Below are 16,065 nucleotides of genomic sequence, written 5' to 3' on the forward strand. Positions count from 1 at the left end.
TAGACGTGAATCCAGACAAACAAAACATTTATTTGTCATTCTGGGAGTGGAAGTCGTCATTTATTTGTTTCTTTAAGAATAAACAGAGAAAGTGGGTCGAAATACGAGTTGACTGACGTCTTTGACGAGTTATTTTGATGAATTGAGACGTCTTTCTTAACCATGAGAAACACAACAAAGAGGCCCATTTAGAAAAAACTTTATTGAAGTGATGATGATCAAGCAGAACATTAAAGCCAAATAAGCAACATCAAATCCCGACCAATCATTCAATTTGGCTGCCATTGACGACGTTAGCCGTCATTGGTTTGAAGCAGGAGGCTTTTCGTTGTTCACTGAAACACATTTAAAGATTTTGTATTGACCTTTGAAGTGACACGTGATTGGACGTCTATCATTGTCAATGGCAGTTAACTGGACAGGCCATTTGATGTAAATCCTGTACAATACAACTGGCGATTAAATTAAAATTTCCTAAATATTCTTTAAGATTGTAATGTACTTTCCGAAGATATCAAATACACGACGTTAAGAATAAAACAAGTGTAGAAAGTGTTTCAATTTACAGTAAATGCGTCTGCTGGTTCTGAAAAAAAAGAAAAGACTGATTACACTGTGTAAGGAACATATTGTTTTATTTTTTTAATACTGGGAATCTTAATCAAGGGATGGATTTAGTTGGATCAAAGGATGCTACAATAATATTCTAAAACTTGTCTTTGGCAAATTATAAATATTTTTAGTTTTTGGGGGGTTTAGGTTTAGTTAGCATATTTTTCAGGTGCTAATGATGAACAGTGATGCTAGTTTAAAGAAGCATTGTTCAATTTTTGGATCTTTTTTTTTAATCCAAACTCTGATGTATAATACTGGTCATAATTATTGAATTTATCAAAAGTCAGAACATCTTTTTACAATACAGAAGGCACGCAAAAGCTTATCAGGAGTGCAATTACTCAGACACTTTCAAAAAAGACGGATTTAGCCATTAGATGCAGAAAAGTGGTCGTAAAAAAAGCAAAAATCGCAATAAATACAAACAAAACGCCATGAAAATGCATGAAAAAATGCAAACATAAAAAGAAAAAAACATAAAAACAACAACAAAACAGGCCAAACATGTTTAAAGAAATTCTATCAAGTATAAACAGTTTAACATTACAAAGCAAATTCAAGAAAAAAAGTCATTTCTGACCCAATTATGCATCTAAGGGTTAAAAAAACAACAACAAATGCCTGCATTAAATCTCTTGTCACGTCTCGTTGTTGTAAAATATGCAAAAGTAACAATTCTCAGCCTTTGCTGACTTGCGAAATATAATCTCTATTCAATCGTTGCCATTCCCTTCTTATATTGTGCCTATTTTTAAAAGCTGCCAATACTTTGCTGGGTGGATTTCATTCTTTTCTCGATCCCTGCAGTCTGAAGCACATTCTCTCCCCGGACCGACGTCAGATTGGATCAAGCAGCACCAAAAATACGGTACACAGTCGATTGGTCGCCGATCTTTTGGTCGCCCGGAAGGTTATTGATAATTACCATTTAAATCGTTGCTCAAATTCCCTAAATACAAACTGCGAATTATTATTTAGTCATACTTAATGCCCTAGTAATTATTAGGCTAAAGAAAAGCTCCAAAATTCCCGGACTTTTATTGTTTTTTGTTGGAGAACTTCTTAAGACCCTGACTGACGTAGCTTCTTAAAGGGACAACGCATGTACATACAAACTCTTCTACACACTCACACGTCGGCTCAGTGAAACTGCTCATGGCCATTGTTGGCTTTTATTGATGCGTAGACCGTGTTGTTTTACCTTGTTTTGTCGCCGCTCTTTTGGTCGTTGGTCTTTTGGTCGCCCGTTGTCGCGGTCAGGGCGACCAAAAGACTGTGACCAAAAGACCGGCGACCAAAAGACGGCGACCAAAAGACCGGCGACCAAAAGACCGGCGACCAATCGACCGTACACGAAAAATACAGCAAGTTGCTTTACGTACAAGCATCTCGTCAGTGGGAACTTAAAGTCAGGAACCTGGCTCGAGTGCCAAGGCGCAAATCGGGTATGGAAAAGTGACAGCATCTTGCCAAAAACTACAGACTATCAAAACATCAAATCCACTAAGCTACACATATACGCAACACAAAATGCCCTTGAAAAATCCCACAGAAGCAGCATTAAAAGTTAAGACATCAATGATCAATAAAAACAGAAATGAAAAAATCTCGCTTGGACTTCAACTCAATAACGAGATCATTTTTTTTCATATACTTTACATCAATTTATAGACTTAAAATTCAAAAAATGTCCAAGTTCAAGTGGCAGTAACTTGGTATTTATCGGATCATATTTTTATTGCCAGTTTGGTCATCTTAATTTATGGATAGAAAAAAAATGAAGAGCCATTTTTTGAAGTAGCGCAATGGTTGAATATACAATGCATTTTTTGAGTTTTTCATGTCATATTTCCTGAAATGTAACATTAAGTTCGTTTGACATTCAAAGTATTTCCCCCAAAAATGAATATTATTGCATGTAATTTGTCCCCCAAATACAGCATAATATTAAAAGACAGTCATAAATGTTCATGTGCTACTCAAAGCTTGAAAAATGTTCAGAAAGTTCAGAAGACAACAAACACATGGAAACTCAATAATACCTTATATCACCCTTCATTTTTTTTGGAGTAAAATATGGGAGAATGTCAAATAATGAGATTATTTGGCATAAACTCCACATATAAAACAGTCAACATGTCATTTTAAAAAGGAAACCACACATCATTTAAATAAATGAATGAGATTACCTGATTCGATTCTGTATTATCAGTCCAATGGAAGAATCGTATTCACCTGGTCTCTTATTCATTAACCCTTTATAGGGCAAGTCACTATTTTTAATAATTAAAAAAAAACTTAATATGAATCAGGACGACATTTTTAGTTCATTTTGACCACAACTAATAGCATTTGGTATATATTTTAATTAATTACCCTCATTAAAAAACTTATTTTACATGAAGCAAATCATGACCAAAAAAAATCAGACTAGAAGTCACTTTTTTACAAATTAATCTAAATTAATTGTGATAATTTAGCAATATATCAACATTTTTTTTCTAAATGTAGAAACTAAAATTGTAACAGATTTCCTCCAATCAAATCAGGCCAAAAAAAATCACAAATGCTGCCATTCAGGATGCCTCCCAGTTCCAATAAATTGGACGTCTACCGACGTCGATGGCAGCCAGTGAGTGAAACGAGCGCCCTATAAAGGGTTAAACGCACTTTGTACACGACGCCGTTTTTTTTTCTGACACTAAAGCGAGAAGAACAATGGAACATTTTGAGTTGCGCAAAAAGGAAAAAGCGTCATTTCTGTTCCGAAAAACTGAGTTTTTTTTCCAATTGTTCAAATTGGACCAAATTTAGACTCATGCTGAAAATAGATCGGAATGAATCTCAACGAAACAACGATTCTTTTGCTTACTGGATGAGTAAAGTTTACAGGATCTAGTATCTACGACCTATTGCATGTAGCTATTGAAAATATTTGGAGGACCGAAGGACAGAAAAATCGGCTTTTCGGGAAAGTTTTACATCTGTTTATGAGTCCGTGACTGCCAGGAAGAGATGATTGGATCACGGCATTCCTCTTCTGGTCGCCTGCTGGGAAACACAACGACAAAATTACTTCTGACACGAACATGCCCAAGATTACGGAAAGCCAACCGGTTCCTGTCAATTAAAAACGGACGCAACATCTTCAAGCGGGGCTACAAATTGTGGAATTATCTTTTTTTTTTTGGGCTATTACATTGCCTGTCCAGAATTTAGGATAAACAGATGTGCACAACAGGAATCTGACCAGCAGCCAATTTCATTCTAATCCGTGCTGAACCCGTTTAGAGCCGGGCCAATTTGAATGTGACATTTATAATGACAACCATTTTCAAGCCAAGGGATTTTGAAACAAACTGAAATTTGAAGTTGAAAGGTAGACATGGGAAAATAAATGAATTGTTAAAACTTACCTCCACTTGTAGATTGGACTTGGTTTCATTTGGAGTACTTAAGAAAAGGAAAGAGAAACAAATTGCACAATGAGTACAAAGGTCAAACATAATGCATAAATGCAAAAATATATGGCCACTTATTTTTATCACTTCATGTTTGACCTTTCTGTCGCTCTATTTCAGTCACGGGTTTGTCGAGCAGAAAGACCATCGTGTCCATCTCAGGCATTTTCAGTAATGTTTGACCTGAGAAGTTTAATTGTATGCAAGTTCTTGTTCGCGGGCAAACCGACTCCCTGCGCGAATCGACTCATTTAACGCATTTTGCGCTTTCTTTGATGTTTTGCCACTCTCCCATCACCCACTACTGTGATATGCATCCGAGATAAATGACCTACATTAGACATTGAACAGTGGAATATTTTGCCTGCTTTTGTGTGGGGGCTCAGGGGGGGTGTCGTATTCGTTTGACCTAATTATTCAATTGCTTTTTGACTACTCCAATGATTTGAGTTAACTCTCTAGTGGGCCAGCGTGCACATACGTAGGTGACCGTCACATTTTGGGGTGTTGAGGTTGCAATATTCTTTTTTTGCTTTGTTAGGGATCTCAGCCAGGTGTCAATTCGGAGTAAATATGTATATTTTGTAGGACTGGGCAATGGTGACTAGTTTTAGTCGCGATTAATCGTGTGAGATGAATGGCGATCAATTGCATTTGATATAAAAATGAATTCCTAAACGCACATTTATTCTGAATGTATATGAAATACTAACCTATATTAGTTGTTTGAGGAGTTTATTCATCCCTCCCGGTCTAAATCACGATAACGTGATGAGTAGATTAATCTAGAAATCTATTTTGATCATCAATAAAGCGCTTAGCAACATTGTTGACCTCAAATGGTCAGAATCCTTTTTATAGAGGCTTTTAATTAAAAAAAAACTTGCATTTTCATTTCAAAGAGAAAAAGAAACAGTAAATATGATTAATTCATTCATCTTCCAGCCAGGCGAGTGAACCACTACACTAATAAATATATTTTTTTTTATGATTTGACCGTAAACTTCTTTCTTTCTACCTACCTCCAACGTGGAGGCCCTGGACTCGGTGGTCTCGCTGGGCCCTATGCTCCTGGGTATACTGGAGACAAAGTAGCCGGCGCCTTTGGGTATTATGGGCTGCCTCACCACCACTTTGCCTTTCCTGGTCTCTGCCAGAAAGAGACTGTACCAGTAGGCATCGCTGGAGATCAAGGTGGAGTCTGCGATGGTGGAGCTCCTCTGGCTGATCATGCTATTCCTGCTGATCACGCTGTTTCGATTGGGCGGGGGTATCTTCAGCGCCTTGGGCTTGGGCTTTTGACACTTCAGCACGATAATCACCAGAATGGTAATCAGGAGCAGGAAGGAAACGGCCCCTAAACCCACCACCAAGTACAAGTTCAAGTCCGTGAAGACGTCGTACTCCAGCGGCAACTCGGTGGTCTCGGAAAAGGCCGTGGAGTGCTCCACCGTGGATATCTTGATGGTGACGGTGGTGGAGAGGGCCGGGTTCCCGTTGTCCTTGGCCACCACCACCAGGCGTTGATGGCGAGGGTCCCTGTAGCTGAACATCCTGGCGGTCCGGATCTCGCCGTTGTACTGGTCCAGGCTGAAGAGGCTGGCGTCGCTGATCTGCAGGAGCTGGTAGGTCACCCGACCGTTCTGTTCGGAGTCGGCGTCGATGGCGATGACTTTGGCCACCAGGTGGCCCTTATCCGTCGACCGCGGGATCACCTGCTCCACCACCGAACCCTGCGCCCGCCACGGCGACACGATGACCGGCGTGTTGTCGTTTTGGTCCATCACGATAATGTGAACCGTGACGTTGGTGCTCAGCGGGGGGACCCCGGAATCCCTGGCCTCGATGTGGAAAAGGTACTCCCTCTCCCGCTCGAAATCAAAGGTCTTCAAGGCGTAGAGGTCGCCGTTTTCCGGGTTGATGGAGAACAACATGGACATGGAGGTGTTGGCGATCTCCTTCTCCACGATGAAGTAGACCAAGTATTGGTTCTCGTTCAAATCCGGGTCCAAGGCGCTGAGGGAGGTCAGCAACGCTCCGGGGAGATTATTCTCCATCACGTGGATGGTGTAAAAGGACTGAGGGAAAGCGGGGGCGTTGTCGTTGATATCGTGAATCTCCAAGGTGAAGGTCTCGCTTTCGGTCAATGGCGGCGTCCCTTTGTCTCTCACCTTCAGGGTTATTTCATATTTGCTCTCCACCTCCCTGTCCAGCGGCCTTGAAACCAAAAGCTTGAAGTAACCCTCCGAGGATCGATTGAGGGCGAAGGGTAGCATTTCCCGCTGACTCAAGGCGAGCTCCACTTCCCCGTTGTCTCCGGAGTCCCGGTCGCCGACGCTGACCACGGCGATCAGCGTCCCCACGGGCGTGTTCTCGGCCACGGCGCTTTTCAGAGACTTGACCGTCAGCTCGGGGTAGTTGTCGTTCAGATCGGTGACGGACACCGTCACTTTGCAGTTTCCCAACAGCGGCGTGGAGCCTTGGTCCCGGGCTTGGATGTGCATCTCGAACGTGGGGGTCTCCTCAAAATCGATCGCCCCCTTCACTTTGATCTCCCCCGAATGTCTGTCCAGCGAGAAGAGCTCCTGCGTCTTCTCGGAGGTGTACAGCGTGTAGGAATACAAGAGCTCCGCGTTGGTGCCTTGGTCCAAATCCGTGGCGTTTAAGGTCAGGACCACGGTCCCCGCGCCCGAGTTCTCCGCCACGGTGACCTGGAAGACGTCTCGACTGAACTGGGGGGCGTTGTCGTTGATGTCCAGGACGTTGATGATGATGCTGGCGGTGCCGGATCTCGGAGGAACCCCGCCGTCCGCCGCCGTCAAGATCAGATGGTGCACCGCGTCCGTCTCCCGGTCCAGATCGCCGTTAAGAACCAAGTCCACGTACTTGGAGCCATCGCTGCCGGTCTGGATGTCGACGCTGAAGTATTTACTCTCGCTCAGGTAGTACGTCTTGATGGTGTTGGCGCCGACGTCAGCGTCCACGGCGTTTGTCAGGGAGAATCTCTCGCCCGGTGGGGTGGCCTCGGAAACGTCCAGATAAATGGTCTTCCTCCGGAACACGGGCGCGTTGTCGTTGATGTCCATGATTTCCAGCTCGATGTTAAAAATGCGAATGGGATTCTCCAGTATGACGTCCATTTTCAGAAAGCACGAAGCCGTCTTGGTCATGCAGATGCTTTCCCGGTCGATCTTCTCGCGGATGACGAGCTCGCCGCTTTCTTTGTTAATGTCGAGGTAATTTTTACTGTGAATGACATCCAGCTTGGCTTTCCGTTGCACCATGCTTCGCACGTCCAGACCCAAATCGGTGGCCAGGTTGGCCACAAAGGAACCCTCTTCCATCTCCTCCGGGATGGAGTAGCGGGTGATCGAAAGAGCGGGAGCCCACAATGCACTGACCGTGAAGGCGGCGATCAGCAGTCCTGACCGGAGAAGCGCCATCACGCCGTCCTTTCAAACGGAGCAGTCGAGTAGAGGCGGGGGTCCTTTGTTTCAGTCTTCCAGAGGCGCCGGTGTCATCCTTGGTTTCGCGCGTGGGAGCCGCTGAGATGCAGCCGGCGGTCCGTCCGTCCGCGTGCGAGCGAGGCGTTGGATTTTACACAGTCAGGGGCGTGTGCGGCGTTTGTGGAGGCTGGCCTCCAGTGGCACGGCTCACCGGAAAGGCGCTGCGCTGCGGTAAGGAGGGGTGTGTGTATGTGTGTGTGTTAGTGTGTGTGTGGAGGGGGGGGAGTCTTTATTGCTAGGGGCCATTGGATGACCATTTTATAGCAGCAAAGAGCAGCAATGAATGGGCTGAATGTCATTAAAAAAATGCCATTTGCAATTGGCCTCCTAAAATCAGTAATCAGGACAAAATTAGACTTTTAGCATCACGTTAAGCCTTTCCATTTGATCAAGAACTGCAATTTTACAAGTTTGTATATTTCCAAGTTTATTAAAAACATAGATCAATTCATCAAATGAACCCCCTCACACACACACACAAAAAGATAAAAGAAGAAGTGCATTTTCTTTGTCAAGTAAAATAATCATTTGCTCTTTGTCAATGGAGCATGAATGGCTTTTGAGGTTTTCTCATCACTCTATTCGCCTGGGTTTTTACTCCATCTAGTGACAAATGGAACAGTTACAGGAAGGTTCTGCTATAAAATCATGCACCACCGTGTGGGCTTAATATAAATGGCATTCATTTTTAAAAAAGCCACTTGCTCAAAGTATTTAATTATGCAAATTGTAAATATGCTATGTTATGTCTGATCATAGGCAGATAGTATGTGTATAGTATATGTACATCTGTTTTTTTAAACTCATTTTAGTTGTATTAATGTCTTATTTTTCTTCAATTATATAACCAATTATTTAATATCTTTGTTCAATATACAGAGGTCTCATTTGTGCAAAAAAGGACATGTTTCAAATCACAACAATAGGATGATTGGACGTCACACGAATGAGCGTCAATGATCACCAATGATACTGTAAGATGAGAATTGATATTTTGCCACTGAATAAATGTTTTTTTTAAAGTCTCTCAGCATTTATTTGTCTGTTCTTCTGGTGTCTTCTAAATGCCACTGATTTCTGCCCGTTAAAGATAAATGAGGTATAAAACTGCCGCCATATATTTTGCAGCACAGGTTTGATCCAAGCCATCTGTGATCAAATTGTGCATGAAATGACAATATTATCATGTCGCTATCTTAAAATTCAACAACCTCCTGATGCATTTTATTTACGGTTATAAATAAATATGACCAGATTCAGACAATGAAAAATACTGCAAAATTCATATTGAGGTATCATTCAAGTAGAACAAAAAAATCCAAATGACACGTGATTGTCGGTACATTTTATTATTATAATAAATTTACTATACAGCTTTGTACAAAACAAGTATTTCTACCACATGTAGGTGAGTTGAATCATGAATGTTTACAGATCACATGACAACCTAAATTTTATGGTAGCTCCAGACTATTACCGCGTTTTTAGTTGTAATTGATATAAAAAAAGGACTGTCAAAACTCTAATCTCATTTTCTGAACCGCTTTTATCCTCACTAGGGTCGCGGGTTCAGAAAATGAGATGAGATGAGAATTTTGCTACCATACATAACACTTCTTGAGGAGCAATTGTTAAAATAATGTGTTCTTATTTGGAATTAAGAAGGAAAAGATAAAAAGTGGAGTATTTGTGGCAGTAGGAAATCAGACACAATTTACCAAATGGGCCTTATCACTCAATTTGTGTTCATCATTCACAAAAACAATACAAATAAACAACCCCACATGAGTCAACCAAATGAGATTAAATGATCGCCCAGGCCTGATATACACATTGAAGCACGTGGTGGACGTCTCATTTAAAAATACCACTGCCAATGAACCCGTCGTCTTTTTCATAAGGCTGTTCGTATTTGGAGATTAATTTCTTTTTCTTCCCAAAAGTGGAAAAGGTGTTGTACACATCCAAGTCACCCCGAGGCGCCAGTTTTAGGGTGCTGTAGCCAGACGTGGTGCCGGGAATGTAAACGTTGTGCTGGTAGTCCGTTGATTGGGAAGGAATGTATACACCGTGATGAGGGTCCGCCACCTCGGACTGAGGTTTAGACCCAGTCTGAGTCCAGGTGAACATGGGATTGTTTCCATCTTGAAGAGACATCTTGAAATCTGCACATCACAAAATATCACCATCACAAAAATACATGTCTATATAATTCTAATTAATGTTAGCTTAAGGACATTTTGTCTCCTGTTTTGCATAGCAAATGACCCAAAATATGATGGCCATGAATTGTATATGAAAAGCGGATCTTTACGGGATATACATCTTTTTTTAAATGACTAAAAATAGTCGCATGATTAAAAAAAAGCAATCTTACCATTCTTATGGGTTCCCCAAGTCCAATACTGTGGTGCAACAGAGCAGAAATACTCATCAGCGTCCAATCGTTGTGGACGTGACAGCGTGCCTTCCATATTTCCAGAACTGTACCTGAAGAGTGAAAAACACAATTTCTTTTGGTCATTTTCCATCCTTCAAGTGTATGCGAGGCACGCGGATTGCAACCATTTACCTTTTGTATGCTGAATTTTGTTGATTATTGCTCCAGGTCCAGTCCTTGCTGGAATTCTTAAGCTGTGCCGGCAAAACATTACAAATGCAAATCAATAACTTGCTCAAGTGCAGCAAATGTGTTTTCTGTTTGTCTGGAGTGCCCTTTTTTTCTCCTCTGTTTGTATTGATAATCATTAGTGGTATGGCTCCTTATCTTAGTGAAAAAGACAAGGTAAACAACTACAACCATGTCGCTTTTACTCTTGGTTTTCATGTGAAATAGTGCAAAACGTTCATGTGAAATCCTCCATGTTTAAATCAATTGGACTATTGCCATCAATGGGTTAAATACTAGGATTTTAAAATATTTGTTATTTAATTCAATCGAATTTCGACCAAGTGAGTCCTCCCGGTGTTAAAAAGTTGGACTTCTATTGCCGTCACTGGCACTGAAACATGATTGTTCAATGCCAGTCATCCTATTTCAAATGGATTGGACGTCCTTCACCGTCAAACGAGTTATTTAATGACACATTGGCGCTTGTTTTGACTGAAAGTGAGCCAGTAGAGGGCATGTGTTCACAAACTTCAGCCTTAGTGTGCTGTAGCACACTTTATTTTTTTTATTTTTTATTAATGTTCGGGTGTTAACTAATTTTGTAGCTGCGTGCCCTACTTCCAATATGTAAATCGAGATTTGATTGCAATATGTTCCAGAACAGAGTTGAAGAGGGGGGGGGGGGGGGGGGGGGGTTGTTAAAGGTTTGTAATTTGCAATTTATGCCTGAGGAGTCAGAAAAAGCAAACCTTAATGAGATCATGAAGTAATGAGAGACAAATTGATTCGCAGTGAAGCATCACACGACTCACGGTGCAAGGCGAGCTCAATTGAATGAATAATGAATGTGCGCAAAGATTTACAAGTTCGCCGTTAATCAGGAACACTCGACACTTTGGACACGGCCTACATTTGAAATGCAAACGCGTCAAAATGCAAGAAAAATAGATGCCAAGATCCTGTCGAACTGCCCGTCAATGTGTCAGTGTGTGTGACCCGTCAAAATAGAAATAAAGTACGATTTTTTTGGATGAAATAATGTATTTGAACAATTTATAAAAAAACTAATCCTTCGAATATCGCGAACAATGGACCCGTGGCCACAAGAAGACAAAGGACTTGGACTAAAACTCCCATTAACCTGTTTTTTGGGATTTATATCACGCGGAGAGGAACTATTTTCATTTTTATATATATTATACATTTATTTTTATATCCTCATAGCTGTAATATTTAATAAATACACACTTTTTGATCATTGTACTTGTATTTCTGTATAGGCACAAAAACAGTTATAATGGGGGTGATCCTACTTTGCGGTTTTTCGTTTATCACGGCCTTTCTGGTCTACATTAACCACGATATTTGAGGGGTTACTGTACTTGTTCATATATAGGCCACACTGGACTATGATACTGAATTGTAGGAAGGGATATTTACACCAATACATGTACAGATCATTAATCTGTAAAAATATTTCTGTTAACCACACTAGACTATAGAAGTCGATGCACTTTATTGCCTTTCGCGGGCCAGGTAAAATGATGTGGAGGGCCCGATCTGTCCACCCGGCCTCCCAGTTTGACACCACCGTGTATATTTTGTGGACCGTTACCTCTTTTGGAATTGAATTCTGATTGTTGGCCAGATGGTTACGCTCCAGCGCGCTCCAACCGGACGTCAGGTAGTCCGAGCTTTTGCTGTCATTATTCTGCCGGACCGATAAAACCGGACTGCAGGGCTTTAAGAACATGAAGTCGCTTTTGGACGATTCCTGCGTCAGACACATCTTGTAGCGGTAAGCTGGAGGCCGTGCGCCGTCGCCGCTCGCCTCGGCGTCGGCTGACATCCGCATGTTCAAATTGGTCTTTTTGAAGAGGTCGGAGTCGACGGACGCCGTGCGATAGCAGCAGCAGCGGCGGCAGACGTTGGCGGAGGGGAAGTCGGACTCTTCGACGGACACGCCGTCCTTGAGCTTCCTCACGCTAACAATGACAACGATAGCCACCAGGAACGTTAAGGAGACGGCGCCCAGGGACACGATTAAGTAGAGGCTAAAGTTGGAGCTGTGACGGGGCCTCGGTGACAGGTCGCCCCGATCGGGCGGGGATTCTGGCAGGCTGTCAACCACTGACAGAATGATGGAAACCGTGGCCGAGAGGGGGACTTGGCCGTTGTCCTTCACCAGAATGACCAATCTGTGCCTGGTGGGGTCTTTCTCCGCCAACTGCCGGACGGTCCTGATTTCCCCCGTGTACAGAGCCACGCTGAACAAGCTTGGGTCGGTGGCCTGGAGCATTTGATAGAAAAGACGGGAATTCTGACCGGAATCGGCGTCCGACGCTCGGACTTTGGCGATCAGGTAGCCGGCGTCCACCGATCTCGGCACGGCTTCCGTCGGAGGCGTCCCGTTTTGAGGGAGGGGCGACAAAATGAGCGGCGCGTTGTCGTTTTGGTCCAAAATAAACACGGTCACCGTCACGTTGCCGCTCAGAGGCGGGAAGCCGGCGTCTTGGGCCCGCACCGTCACCTGAAAGCTCTTCAACCGCTCGTGGTCGAACGACCTGAGGGCGTAAATGTTGCCGTTATCCGAGTTGATGGAAACGTACGTGGAGGCTGGCATCTTTTGGATGTCGTCCTCGATGATCGAATAGGACAGGTAAGCGTTCTGGCCCCAATCCGGGTCCTGCGCCGTCACGGAGCAGACCGAGGCCCCCGGTGCATTATTCTCCGTCAAATACACCGCGTAGGAAGGCTGCTTGAACTGAGGCCCGTTGTCGTTGACGTCGGAGACTTGGACCACGATGGTTTTCCTGGTAAACAAGGCCGGGGAACCCATGTCTCTCGCCGTCAGCGTGATGTTGTACTCCGCCACGGCTTCCCGGTCCAAAAACTCCGAGGTCACCAAGGTGTAGTAGTTCTGGAAAGAAGAGTGGAGCTGGAAGGGGACCAGATTGGGGATTTCGCAGTCCACCTTGCCGTTTTCCCCCGAGTCCTTGTCCGTCACGCTGATGACGGCGATGACGGTGCCCGGGGGGGCGTCCTCGTGCACCGGCGAGGACACCGACGTCAGGATGACCTCTGGGAGGTTGTCGTTCTGATCCGCTACGTTGACCAGCACCTTGCAGTGGACCGCCACGGCGGAAGGACCTTTGTCCTTGGCCTGGATGTAAATTTCATGCATCCTGGTTTTCTCGTAATCGATGGGCCCCTTCACTCGGATTTCCCCCGTGCGCGGGTCCACCAGGAAAAGCTGGCGTACCTTGATGGGCGCGTGTCCGCTGAAAGAATAGACCACGTCGGCGTTGGTGCCCTCGTCCAGATCGGACGCGTGGACTCGAATGACCGTCGAGCCCTTGGCCGCGTTTTCCGCCAGCCGTACTCGATAGAAAGACTGGTCGAAGACCGGCGCGTTGTCGTTGGCGTCCAAGACGGCGACGTCCACTTGCGCCGTTCCGGACCGCTCCGGGGAGCCCCCGTCCACGGCGGTCAGCACCATCTGGTGCGCGCTCTGCCGCTCCCGGTCCAGCGGCTTCCGGAGGACCAGTTCGGCGAATTTGCTGCCGTCGCTTCTGGTCTGAACGTCCAAGGTGAAATGCTCGTTGACGCTCAGCAGATAAGTGCGCAGCGAATTGGAAGCCACGTCCAGATCTTGCGCGCTCTCCAACGGGAAGCGGGAGCCCGGCGCCGACGACTCGGAAATGTCCAGGTTGAATTGCGTCCAGGGGAAGCTCGGGGAGTTGTCGTTGACGTCCAGGATCTCCACCTCCACCCGGTACAGCTCCAGGGGGTTCTCGATGACCACTTGCAAGTGGAAAGAACACGCCAAACTCTGCTCGCACAGTTCTTCGCGGTCGAGCTTCTCGTTGACGAACAGGACTCCGTTTTCCAAGTTGACCTCCACGTACTGCCTCCCGGTGCCGGAAACGATGCGGAATCTCCGCGCGGACAGTTTCTGCAAATCCAAGCCCAAGTCTTCGGCGATGTTCCCCACGAAGGCGCCGTGTTCCAGCTCCTCCGGGACCGAGTAGCGGATCTGTCCCCGAGCCGAGTCCAGGAAACAGACGATAGCGCAAACTAGGTAGAATTTGACGCACGGCTTACGTCTTCTGGGTTCTTCTTGCGAGTCCATCGTCGGGAGGGCTGTCGCTCGAGTCCCGTCAAAACTTGACCGCGCCGACGGAGACCAGATGGCGCGGCATTCGGGGCGCGCGGCGGAGCAAATGCGAAGACAAAATCAAACAAAAACTTGACATTGCTTGGGCTGATGCGGCTCGCTGTCTTGATGTCTGAGAGAAAGAAAAGAGAGGGAGGGTCGGATGGGTTGGGGGGAGTCGACTCACAGTGTGTGTGTGTGTGTGTGTCTGTGTGTGTGTGTGTGTGTGTGTCGTATTATTGGCCCTACTGTTTCATTTGGAGATAAAACGACATCTGCTTGGATAATCTTTACTGCCTACTATCCAATTCATGTTAGAGTCCCGAGGCTTTTAACCCTTGATAGGGCAAGGGGCTATTTTGGGTTATTAAAAAAAATGTAGCCTCATAAAATCTCATGTACAATACTAACATTCATTTGATAGACAATAGTGATAGTAATACAGTCTTATCTATCTATGGGTTGTGATCTTCCTGTGTGGATTTTGTAGATTCCTTGGGTGCCCGCGTGGGTTTTCTGCAGGTACTCCAGTTTCATTCTGTATTCCAAAATTATACATGGCAGGCTGGTTGGACACTTCAAATTGGCCGTAGGTATTAGTGTGAATGTTAATGGTTGTCCGTTTTTTCGTGCCCTGTGATTGGCTGGGAACCAACTCAGCCCATAGTTGCCTGAGATTGGCTCCGGCACCCCCCGTGACTGAATGTCTCTCTGTCTGTCTATCTATACAGTATAGATACATATAATTAGAGAAGGTAATTGTGATTAATTGGCTTTGCAAAATAACAAATAAGTAGTTTTTAGTACAATTTCATATTATTGTAATTAGGGTATCAATTTTTTTATGAATATATAAAATGAATAAAATAATGACCAAAACTACATGAAAAATAATGATTATATACTACTATATTATAAAATGAATTAAAAGAGAAATGTGCTTCAATTATGAACCACAAAAGCACCGTATAGTTGTTGTTTGTTTCGCTAATTGACATTCACTTGACTTAAATTAGGAGTCGTGCCCATTGGTCAATGCCATTGACGTTTAGCGTCATCAATGGCAGCCAAATGAGTTCAATTTTTACATAAATTGGCTTAAAAATTGCCCTTTGACGCAAACCAAAAGACAAAGATGGCCTGACTTAAAACTGTTTTTCGTTCTATACGCTGGATCCATTTACTCCCCCTCCCCAAAAAAAACCAAAACAAAATAACCCCAGTTACCCAGGCTGAAAGCTGAAAACACAATCTGTCGGCAGCAGTGAAACGACAGCAGATGGCGAGGTTTTCCACGGGCTCATGCTCTTTTTAATTAATGGAACGGAGATTAGAGGGTATTTTCCCTGGATCATTAGTGAACAGAGGAATTAAGACATTTTGTGCGAAATAATCCCAAGGCTATCCATGTAATGCACATGTGCTTTACTCTCCGTGCTCACATTGACCTGCTTTTCACAGCCTAAGTGCACGGCATCACTTACCCGTCGAACCACTAACTAGCTCGGATAAAAGGACACAAACGCCATATTTAGGGATCAAAAAATACAAAAGGGATTATATGTGGCTATTGCTCCTTTGCGCTTTCACCCACTCAAGGGCAAAAGTAGTCGCTGACCCATCCTTTTGTCTTTAACTACTTTTGAGTTTTAAAACCTTGGGATTAGTAAAGGTTGAGTGATGCACTACGCCGTTTCTTAATCGCTTTTAATAAAA

At 44.2% G+C, this 16,065-nt stretch overlaps 2 protein-coding genes across 2 annotated transcripts; both read right to left on the reverse strand.

Moving 5' to 3' along the window:
* Positions 1 to 183: 183 nt before the first annotated feature.
* LOC144068466 (protocadherin alpha-C2-like) lies at positions 184 to 7,764 on the reverse strand. The gene is made up of 3 exons (XM_077593037.1): positions 5,099 to 7,764; positions 4,032 to 4,068; positions 184 to 3,666 (listed from the first exon to the last, which is right to left on the reverse strand). The coding sequence occupies exons 1-2, from the start codon at positions 7,517 to 7,519 to the stop codon at positions 4,057 to 4,059; spliced, it is 2,433 nt and encodes an 810-aa protein (XP_077449163.1). The 5' UTR covers positions 7,520 to 7,764; the 3' UTR covers positions 184 to 3,666; positions 4,032 to 4,056.
* A 1,151-nt stretch (positions 7,765 to 8,915) lies between these two features.
* Positions 8,916 to 14,571, reverse strand: LOC144068582 (protocadherin gamma-C3-like). The gene is made up of 4 exons (XM_077593195.1): positions 11,809 to 14,571; positions 10,155 to 10,216; positions 9,960 to 10,072; positions 8,916 to 9,747 (listed from the first exon to the last, which is right to left on the reverse strand). The coding sequence occupies exons 1-4, from the start codon at positions 14,323 to 14,325 to the stop codon at positions 9,437 to 9,439; spliced, it is 3,003 nt and encodes a 1,000-aa protein (XP_077449321.1). The 5' UTR covers positions 14,326 to 14,571; the 3' UTR covers positions 8,916 to 9,436.
* Positions 14,572 to 16,065: the final 1,494 nt, after the last annotated feature.

The sequence above is a fragment of the Stigmatopora argus genome, chromosome 22 (assembly GCF_051989625.1).
Source record: "Stigmatopora argus isolate UIUO_Sarg chromosome 22, RoL_Sarg_1.0, whole genome shotgun sequence".
NCBI lineage: Eukaryota > Metazoa > Chordata > Actinopteri > Syngnathiformes > Syngnathidae > Stigmatopora > Stigmatopora argus.

What these genes read in the sequence shown, in the direction of transcription:
- LOC144068466 (XM_077593037.1), bottom strand. Translation starts at nt 7,519, where the DNA reads ATGGCGCTTCTCCGGTCAGGACTGCTGATCGCCGCCTTCACGGTCAGT.
- LOC144068582 (XM_077593195.1), bottom strand. Translation starts at nt 14,325, where the DNA reads ATGGACTCGCAAGAAGAACCCAGAAGACGTAAGCCGTGCGTCAAATTC. An exon ending in CAAAATTCAGCATACAAAAG is followed by an intron (nt 10,073 to 10,154) that starts GTAAATGGTTGC and finishes TTCACTCTTCAG; the next exon opens with GTACAGTTCTGGAAATATGG. An exon ending in TTGGGGAACCCATAAGAATG is followed by an intron (nt 9,748 to 9,959) that starts GTAAGATTGCTT and finishes TGTGATGTGCAG; the next exon opens with ATTTCAAGATGTCTCTTCAA.